At 38.1% G+C, this 9890-nt stretch overlaps 2 protein-coding genes and 1 long non-coding RNA gene across 3 annotated transcripts in view; 1 reads left to right on the top strand and 2 right to left on the bottom strand.

Annotated features, from left to right (window-relative positions):
• LOC137040002 (CD48 antigen-like) overlaps positions 1–9890 on the bottom strand; it is a 207867-nt gene that overhangs the window by 50417 nt on the left and 147560 nt on the right. The gene's annotated exons all lie outside the window — the stretch shown is intronic.
• On the bottom strand, positions 16–1267 carry LOC137039688 (CD48 antigen-like). Its single transcript, XM_067414960.1, has 3 exons — positions 1219–1267; positions 580–906; positions 16–326 (listed from the first exon to the last, which is right to left on the bottom strand). The coding sequence occupies exons 1-3, from the start codon at positions 1265–1267 to the stop codon at positions 16–18; spliced, it is 687 nt and encodes a 228-aa protein (XP_067271061.1).
• On the top strand, positions 4143–9826 carry LOC137040020 (uncharacterized). Its single transcript, XR_010897801.1, has 3 exons — positions 4143–4185; positions 5200–5310; positions 8288–9826. It is a non-coding gene; the product is annotated as an uncharacterized lncRNA (long non-coding RNA).

Below are 9890 nucleotides of genomic sequence, written 5' to 3'. Positions count from 1 at the left end.
AAACACACACACACATTATATCAGCCGTGCTGCCGTACCTGCACATGTGTGGCAGAGTTGAGTGATGTTGGGATGTCTGGTCTGGTTGCTGATGGGATTGTTCAGCACACAGCTGTAGGTGTTTTTATCCTGATATTCCACCTCCAGAGGTAGAGAGAGACTGATGCTGAGATCAGACACACTGATGCTGGACAATAAACTGTTTCCTTTGAACCAGGAGAGAGTCACATGACTCACATTCAACACTGATGATGAACACACCAGTGAACAATTTGACGATGAAGACGAAGAACAGTCTCTGCTGATGACAGGAACAGGCAGACGAGCTGAGAAAGATCAGAGTAAGTCATGCTACCTTTTGAGTGAGAGTTTGAGATGTAATTTTAAACTGTAAAAATGATGCTGTTTAAGATGCTGACATCATCATAATTAATCACAACAGCATTCAATAAAATGAATCTAAAATGAATGTTTATATCAGATTTTACAATTTCAAGATTGAAAAATCAAATATTTATGATGCCTCTACTTTAAAGCTATAGCAATACTAGAAGAAAAAGAAACCGATATTAAACTCACCATAGACAGTGAGACTGAAACTCTTTCTCATTCTGTTGGTCTGTAGTTGATAATCTCCAGCATGTTCAGTTGAGATGTTTGTGATGGTCAGAGATCCAGTGTGATTGTCCAGCTTCAGTCTGTCTCTGAATCTCCCGTCAGGAACATCATCATATACAGTCATGCTGCCGGCCAGTACATTGATCTCAGCTATTAAAGTGTTATTAGCTCCAAACCTCCACAGAATCAGATCATCATCATCTATATCAGTGAGATCAGAGTTTAGAGTGACTGAATCTCCCTCCATCACTGACACTGACTTCAGTCCGTCTGGATCAGCAAACACACCTGAAGAACAGAGAGCTGGTCACATATTAAGGCTAAATACATTATTTACTTAAGCTCACTGCTTTGTAACGATTTAAAATTAAGATTTAAGATTATATGTGAGCCAATAATTTGATCTTTGTGATTAATGAAATGAAATAATGAATAAAGTTGAATGATGAGTAAATGGGGAAATGAGCGCTGGAGAAAGAAAAAATACATCAAATGGAGTTTGAAAAATATATTTGAAGCAATATGCTGATTTAAGAATATCTTTTATCTAGCAAATGCCATATTTTGCAGTAAAATCCATAAAAACATTTTGCAACTTACCAACAGGTCGCCACAAACACAGGCAGAACAAAATGACCGCGTCAACCATTTCCTTTGACGTTTTAATAGCTGCTCTAAGAGTATAACACTAATGTCTGACATCTGAAGGTTTGACTGAGATGAACTGTGATGTGAATCTAGCGCGCGTGTGCGTGCGCGTGTGTGTGTGTGTGTGTCCTCCCCCAACAGGACACAACCGCCCTTCAGTCAATGCACACTTAGCTGTGACCACATTACTAGTGTCACAATATATTCTCTTCAAGCTTTTAAGACTCGAGTTCTTGACGCTGAAAGCATTTAGTCTGCTGTCTTTCTTTAATTATTTTTGTGGCAAAGCAACAACCAACAGGTTTGTTTCCATGAATTGTACATTTATCAGTGTTTAGTGCTTCTAAAGAACTTTTTTTTATTACTTTTGTATCACATTTTTTTGTATCATGTATCACATAATTAATGTTATTTTAAAAGATTGCATATACATACTAATGTAGCTATAATATTATTCTGTTTCAGATTTTATTTAAGGGGAACTAACACGTCTGTGAGTGCAGCAAGATTTCAGAGTGCTGATAACAGAAAACGGTCAGCAGATAGACTCCATTTTTGATTTTGCATACCTCCTAACAAAATTTAAGAAATTACTGTCACTATAAAAACATTTTTTATGAACAGGTCAAAAATATACTGTTCAATATTCAAAGCCTGTGGTTCAGTTTTGTCGGGTTCCAGCACATATGGGAATTATAGATATGAAAAGGCAGATTAGCTAAACAAAGATTAGCAGTAAAAAAATAAAGAAATAGAAATTAATGTTCTAATAGGGAAAGGAGAAGTAAAAGCTAACATTAAAGTTGAAATAACAAAGGAATGGGAAGCAGAAACTAACGCTAGGCAATATTACAATGTTCAGAAACAAATGTTCAGAGGAAAATAATTTATATGAAGGAAGAAATGTACTCAAGACTAAGAATGGGACATACAGGATTGAATGCAACACTGAAGCTGGTAGGAAAAGGAAATGGTTTATGCACATAATGTCAAACACAGGAAGATGTGAAACATGTTTTATTTAAGTGTAGAAGGTACAGTGAGCAGAGACAAAGATGGAAATAAATGGACAATAGCATTGTGGATTTTTTGGGGGGACAAGGAATGCAAAGCGAAACAATTAGAACCGTATTTATTACCCATTTTTACCCCTTTTTATTGAATAACCAAAGGAGTGCAGCAACACTACACACTCCTGTGCTCTCCTGTAGAAATGCAGGCCCACACCATGATGCTGCCACCACCATGTTTGACAGTGGGGATGGTGTGTTCAGGGTGATGAGCTGTGTTGCTTTTACGCCAAACATAACATTTTGCATTGTTGCCAAAAAGTTTAATTTTGGTTTCATCTGAGCAGAGCACCTTCTTCCACATGTTTGGTGTGTCTCCCAGGTGGCTTGTGGCAAACTTTAAACGACACTTTTTTCTTCTTGCCACTCTTCCAGAAAGGCCAGATTTGTGCAGTACACGACTGATTGTTGTCCTTTAGACAGAGTCTCCCACCTCAGCTGTAGATCTCTGCAGTTCATCCAGAGTGATCATGGGCCTCTTGGCTGCATCTCTGATCAGTCCTCTCCTTGTATGAGCTGAAAGTTTAGAGGGACGGCCAGGTCTTGGTAGATTTGCAGTGGTCTGATTCTCCTTCCATTTCAATATTATCGCTTGCACAGTGCTCCTTGGGATGTTTAAAGCTTGGGAAATCTTTTTGTATCCAAATCCGGCTTTAAACTTCTCCACAACAGTATTTCGGACCTGCCTGGTGTGTTCCTTGTTCTTCATGATGCTCTCTGCGCTTTAAACGGACCCCTGAGACTATCACAGTGCAGGTGCATTTATACGGAGACTTGATTACACACAGGTGGAGTCTATTTATGATCATTGATCATTTAGGTCAACATTGGAACTTCTGGAGAGAGTTTGCTGCACTGAAAGTAAAGGGGCCGAATCATTTTGCACGCCCAAAAGTTACGTTTTTGATTTGTTAAAAAAAGTTTGAAATGTCCAATAAATATCGTTCCACTTCTTGATTGTGTCCCACTTATTGTTGATTCTTCACAAAAAATACAGTTTTATATCTTTATGCTTGAAGCCTGAAATGTGGCAAAAGGTCGCAAAGTTCAAGGGGGCAGAATACTTTCGCAAGGCACTGTATATTTGATCTTTATAGATTATTCTGAACTTATAAAAGATGATTGCTACATATTCTCTTAAGGACAGTACAAACAAAAAGGCTGTTAAAACCATTCATTTATTGAATACAGTTAAGATTTTGTGAAATGTCAAAGCCTTTTATTGTTTGTTTGGTCTTATGGTACTATTCACTTTCTTGTATTTTATATTTATGTATCCTTAAACCTGGCATGTGTTTTTTTTGTCTTGTTGTCATTGTTCTGTAATTGTTGTTCAAGCTATAAAAAAAAAAAAAAAAAGAGAACCTTGAGAATCTGCAGCGGCTTAGCCTAGAAATCTAGACGCACCCTAGCGGCAGCAAATCTAATCTGCCGCGAGTGTCGTCTAGCAACTCTCAATACCCTTCTGGGCTGTAAAAGCCAAACTCTGTTCGGGCCAATCACATCGTGTATAGAGTCGGTGGGCGGGGCTTAACATAATAATGACGGCCGAGTTGTGTTTGCGTGCTTCTAGTAAACACAGAAACTGGCAAACGGCGGTCTTTCGAATCAGCTTTGACCGCGACTCTGGAAGACTTGGAGTTAAGCTTTTCTCTGAGAAAAGAACGGCACTGAAGTCATTCTTAAAAAGGGAAGATGTGTTCAGAGTTATGCTGACCGTCTTATGTTTCAACATCAAGACTTGCACACTATTTATTTATTTATTTACTTATATTCTCTAGTCTTGTGTTTTCCATCTGTTTTTCAGGAGCTGAGGAGAGGAATGGAATGGAGTCCCAGTCTGACAGGAGTATGTTTTCTCCACACCTCCTTTTTGATCTATGTATAATAGATTGCACCTCATACATCACAGTTTATATTATAAATGCTGATTGTTTTGAAGGAAGACATCTTCCAGTATTTACCTCTACTGATCTCTGTCAGTCATGTTTGGGTTTATCAGCGGTGATATTATTGTTAGAGTTTTTTCTTTTTAACTAGAGGAAATTATCTTTTAAGATAATTATTTAAGAGCAAGAAAATGAGCTTCACTCTATAGTTTTGTTAAAGGTCCCGTTCTGCGCGTGTTTTCGAAGCTTTGATTCACAGTATTTTTCACACAATTGACTTATCTGTACAGCGCTGATTTCTCTGTCCTAAAAACGCCCTGATGATTTCCTTGTTCTATGAAGTCGCTCCTTCAGAAACACATAACGAGTTCTGATTGGGCCAGTGCTTCCCGTGTTGTGATTGGACAGCAGCTTAGCGCACTTTGCCCGGAAAGGTCCCGCCTCTTTCCATAACGGGGAGATGCAAGCGCTGAATGCGCGCTCTTCTCCATGTGGAAGAGCAACGAGATCACGGCCCCTATTTTGCGTGTTCTTGTGGGCGGAGGGTTATTGAACAAACGGTTCTAGTGACGTCATTCCTGAAGGACGTGCAGGGGTGTAGTCCAAACCGGCCGTTCGCTGTAGGCTTTGAAAGGGAACTTCTGTTAAATAAAATATCTCGCTTGACATTGAACTTTGAGCTTTATTATTTTACAGGTATTATTTATGCCCTAACAACAACATTACACACTAACTAAAGTTTGAAAGATGGAATCGTGAAGAACGGGACCTTTAAAGGATTCTGCTGTCATTTGCTCAAACAATAATTTATTTTGGAAAAATATTTGGTAAAATGTACAATTTTTATCCAGTGTGGAGGAATCCCCACATTATATACTTTAGTCTTTCACTTCCACACCTTATGGCTGTAAAGGTGTTACAGAGAGAATATTCTCCGTCCTGTTCACTCACACTTCTGTCTTCATCTGTTCCAGGTTCAGGTCAGTCTCCAGCTGCTGAAGTGGGAACACGTGTTCCTGTCCTGCTCTGCCTGTGTTTGCTGCAGCGGCTGCTGATGTGACTGTCCCACAGGAGCTCTAGAAAGGGCAAGTATCATTGATACTATAGTGAGAGGAAAACAATGTTATCTTGCAAAATTAATGTTTGTGTGTGTGTGTGTTTATTTTTCAAAGTAGATGAGGAGAAAAGGAATCAAGAGTTTCTAGAAAGACCCAAGTATGAGGTAAGATACAGCACTGCCATTACATCGTTCAGATCTGTGTTGATTTCACCCGTGCTGATAACACCCCAATGGGAAACCATTTCAAACCAAATGTCATTCACTGATTGATGGCAGATGGCACATTTCATGTGTTTCTGTAACTGAGAAGAAGACTTCTCTTCTACAGAAGAAGACCGATGTCACGTGATCCGAAAGGATAACAACAGGTCATGGTCTTGTGTTGATGAAGTTTAGTCCCTTCTAAAAGGACTGGAATGAGGTGTCGACGTAATCGCTATAACGCATTTAATGCCATTTGATATTTAAAAAATCAATTAGATGAACTCGCGTGGCATGCCTCGATTGGACTCATTTATGCGCTGTCTGTCGAGCGTGGTAAAGCTTCACGGTTTTTGTGGACCCTACCATGTTTATCACTATAGCTATGACCGTTCCATCTTTCTCTTCTCCTTATCACTTTCATTACCTACTCACTGTCACAGAGCTTTAGCCCAGTTTCCAACCTCTCTTAATTCAGATTATATAAAATTCACTTGTTCAATATATCATACGCGTTCTATTATATGACAAAAATAAATGAGAACATCTTTATTGGACAGTCGGCAATATTATTTTTCAAATACAGTATGTGAGCACGGATTAGGAGAGGATGGACGCATGATTCCATCTCATACGAGGACATATTTACATATACGACTAACCATTTGAAGCATAGGCCTATTGGATGTTTTATACACGGCGAAAATAGCCAACATTGTACCAAAAATTTCAGAATTGGCAGAAAGCGGAAAATATGTAGGCCTATAGCATTGTAAATGTTTATGGTTGTTGGTGTATGTCACACTATGTTGGTTTTTAATAAGATTTTTTACAGTAAATAGGCACGAATAAACCTGGTTTCTTTGTGATTCCTGGTCTGACAACAAAGCGCTTTTGACTTTTTGTAATCCCGATTTCTGAAGAGCACTCATTATTTTAGTATCTTTTTTATATATTTATATGTGTGTATTTTAGTATTTTCTTAGTTGGGTAAAAGTGTACCTGTAGTAATGTCAACTGCTAGACACACTAGACAAGAAATGTGCACTTTTTTGTTGTCTTTACTGAAGAATTCAGGTTTATTTCGCACATTTTTCTTTCAGTAGGTTATATGGTTTGGGGAGTAGCTTTAAGGAAATTAGTTTTATTTGGTTCTTGAATTTGACGCCACTGAAGTGCTTTTCTCTTTAGTTATTTGTTTGTGTGTTTTGGATTGTACATACCTCACTCACTGTAGTAGCTTTGGCTTTGTGTAATAAATAACACAAGTTTTCAACAATGATACCCCAGTAGCCTATTGTTGGTTCTTTCTGCTTTTTCCAATCTACTGCTGTAGTGTAGTGTGATATCTAACTGTTACGTTTTATCTCCTAGACCTTTAAAGATTGTAACACCTACAAACTTCATTTATGACATTGACTGATTTTTTTTGTATTGTATCAGATAGTTGCATTTTATAATATAATCCTGGATTACATGTACAAAGAAAGGCTTCGTACCTCACTTAATACATCTGAGATGATTTGACAGATCCCAGATCTTCTAATCGGGATATCTGATCTCTGGATCATTTGCAGATTGGTTTAAAATATCTAGATTAAGTTATCAGAGATTATTGTGCGTTATTGTGTTCCCTGAAGAGGGCAGATGATCAATACTCTAAACACGATCAGCAGTGCAGCGATTGGCTGGCGTCAAGACAGCGTAATGACATCTTGTATTTAAAAAAGACACCTGGCAAAAAAACATGACAAATTAAAAAAAAAAATTCTGGACCTTTTATGAGGAATCGACCACTCACATAGAAGTTATAATAGATAAATAAAATGTACACCCTTTACATTTTTATTTCAATGTTGTAATTAGTAATGAATTACATTTTTAATTCAATTTGAAGTAGATTTGTTACATGACAGCATTAATTAAAGGTCAAGATCAAGTTATCTGCATCTGCTCTGCATCAATCCATCCCATAATATCCATCATCAATCAAATGAATGCACGACTCAGAGTAACGTTACAGCATGTGTTTAAGACTCCAATAAAATTATAAATAATTCACAAATAAATCTCTCAATCAAGTGGCTGTATCTATAGTATTATACACAACTTTTACACAACATTATAATGTTATTTTCAAATACATTTTTATATTATTATTATTTTAAATGATTATTGTCTTTGGTTCAGTAATGAACTCTTGTAATAGAGTAGCAGTGGCTCAGACAGATTTTAAGTATCACCTCAAGATGCGATCTAATCCTGTTTACATGAAATAAGCTCTCGAGCAGGTTTAAGCTAACGGACTTAAACCTGTTGTTGCCATGACAACAAGTCCAGGATGAGCTTCGAAGAACCAAACAATCCGAGATCAAGCCAAACCCTCAACAGTCAAATCCAGCTAACTGAGTTAGCGGTCTACGAAGAACATGTCTACACATTAAAAACAACAATTGCAGGTTTCCAGAAGTTAAAGAACAAAAAGTATGATTTAAAATGTCCAATGAAGTAGCAGATCTCAAATGATACGAGAGACCATTTCAAAGCTTGAGCCCAGCCACAGAAAAGGCCCGATCCCGCTCTGATTTAGGGACACTGAGGAGAGATTAAAGTCTTTGGGTCAGAAAGAGTCCAATTTTGGAAACATTAGATTGCTGAAACACGCACCTCTCGAGCATTATAAACATTAATTTCGTTTCATTTCGACACAACTAAACAATTCGACCTAATATATTTTCATAAGAAAATGTTCATTAAAACTAATATATCTCTCAATATTTATGACATCTGTTCTGTTTTAGCTCTTGTAGCTCTGACGTCATTGATCAGAAGAACAGCAGCAGCCGCAGCAGCCACGCCCACCAGCGCAGTGGCGACCAATCGGATCACAGCTTCAGCAGAATCACAACAGTGGGTGTGGACTTCTGAAAAACAACATGAGCAAAGATAAGACATAATGTGGTTTTCAACAAGCTGACTTTGGGCGTTGCCATAAGGGGACCAGATTTAGAAACTGTTTCTAGTTCAGTGGTTCATTGAAGTCTCACTTGTTATCTATGAATCTAACAAAATATATATATTTTTGTTTTGACATTTGGGGGTTCTATATACGAAAACTGTAATGAATAATTATGAGGATGTTTGCAAGTCAGTCACATTGGCCCTCATTTATCAATCTTGCGTAGAAACGGGCGTATATGTTGGCGTAAGATTATGCTTACACTCCTCTCACCGCCTGATTTATGAAGCTGTGCGCACCTCTGCAATTCAGGTGTACGCAATACCTGCCCTTGATAAATGCGGCGGCTGAAAACGATCGTCATTAGAATAACACGCCCCTATATATTCAAGTCTCCGCCTCCCCCACGCCCTCATTTTACGCCATGGACACACGGAAGACGGCAAAGAAGCGAAACTTCTCCGACGTGGAGATCGGGCGCGCTCAATCATCTCACTAGTCCACTAGTCAGGGCACTGATTAGGACATAAGTCAATGGGCTGACTCCCTGATCAGTGCCCTGACTACTGAACTAGTGAGATGATTGAGACGCGCCCATCGAGACCATCACCAGGGAAGTGGAAAAAAGCTAAATTGTTTTATTTGGGAGTTTAAAGAGTGGGATTAAAGGCACCTACAAAAACAAAATATGGACCTAAATTACGAGTAACAGTGTGGCGGTTGAGAAGTGCACTCCAGCAGTTTAAATAGGCTAGCAGTTTGGATGAGAAATTATCACAATGCATTATTTTGCAGAACAATGATTTTGAAACAATTAGCATTTAATTTCGTATCACGGCACATGTATTGGGGTGTACGATATGATGATGTGATATGGAGTACCATTCATTCACATTAATAATTGCTTGACAATTTGTAGGAATCTTATTATTATTATGATTTTTATTATTAATGACGCTTATTGTTATTTAGAAGAAGAATGTCGTTATTATTTATTTTATTATTATTATTATTTAAAAGAAGAAGAATGTCAATTTTATTATTTTGACAGTCTGAATTATTCAGTCCCAGTCTGTGCGCAGCTGCCGGGCCTAACCCTGAACCGTCAGGTAAAGCGCACAGGCTCGCGACTGGAGGAATACATGCCTACAAATCAAATGCTTGGTGTCACACAAATTAAACATTGAAGTCCATGTTGCACAAAAATAAACACTGAAGTTTATAATTACTATGTTTTTGTTCTTGTTTTTTTTTTACAGTGGATTATAATATATGCCTAGCATATATTTGTCAGTGTGTTTTGTGGTGTTAGGAATTGTTTTTCTGCGCATTTTCCCACTAACTCAAACGTGCGTACACCACCTCCTGAGCTGGCATAGGATTTGAGCGTGTGTGTGTGTGTTTGTGCGTACACCACCTCCTGAGCTGGCGTAGGATTTGAGCGT

Source organism: Pseudorasbora parva, chromosome 14, assembly GCF_024679245.1.
Source record: "Pseudorasbora parva isolate DD20220531a chromosome 14, ASM2467924v1, whole genome shotgun sequence".
NCBI lineage: Eukaryota > Metazoa > Chordata > Actinopteri > Cypriniformes > Gobionidae > Pseudorasbora > Pseudorasbora parva.
This window is presented reverse-complemented; position numbering and strand designations above follow the sequence as displayed.

Bases quoted from the DNA above. Each gene is read 5' to 3' on its own strand.
- LOC137039688 (XM_067414960.1), bottom strand. From the start codon at position 1,267: ATGGTTGACGCGGTCATTTTGTTCTGCCTGTGTTTGTGGCGACCTGTT. The intron at 907-1,218 runs GTAAGTTGCAAA...TCTGTTCTTCAG, and splicing joins GTGTTTGTGGCGACCTGTTG to GTGTGTTTGCTGATCCAGAC. The intron at 327-579 runs GTGAGTTTAATA...GATCTTTCTCAG, and splicing joins TTTCAGTCTCACTGTCTATG to CTCGTCTGCCTGTTCCTGTC.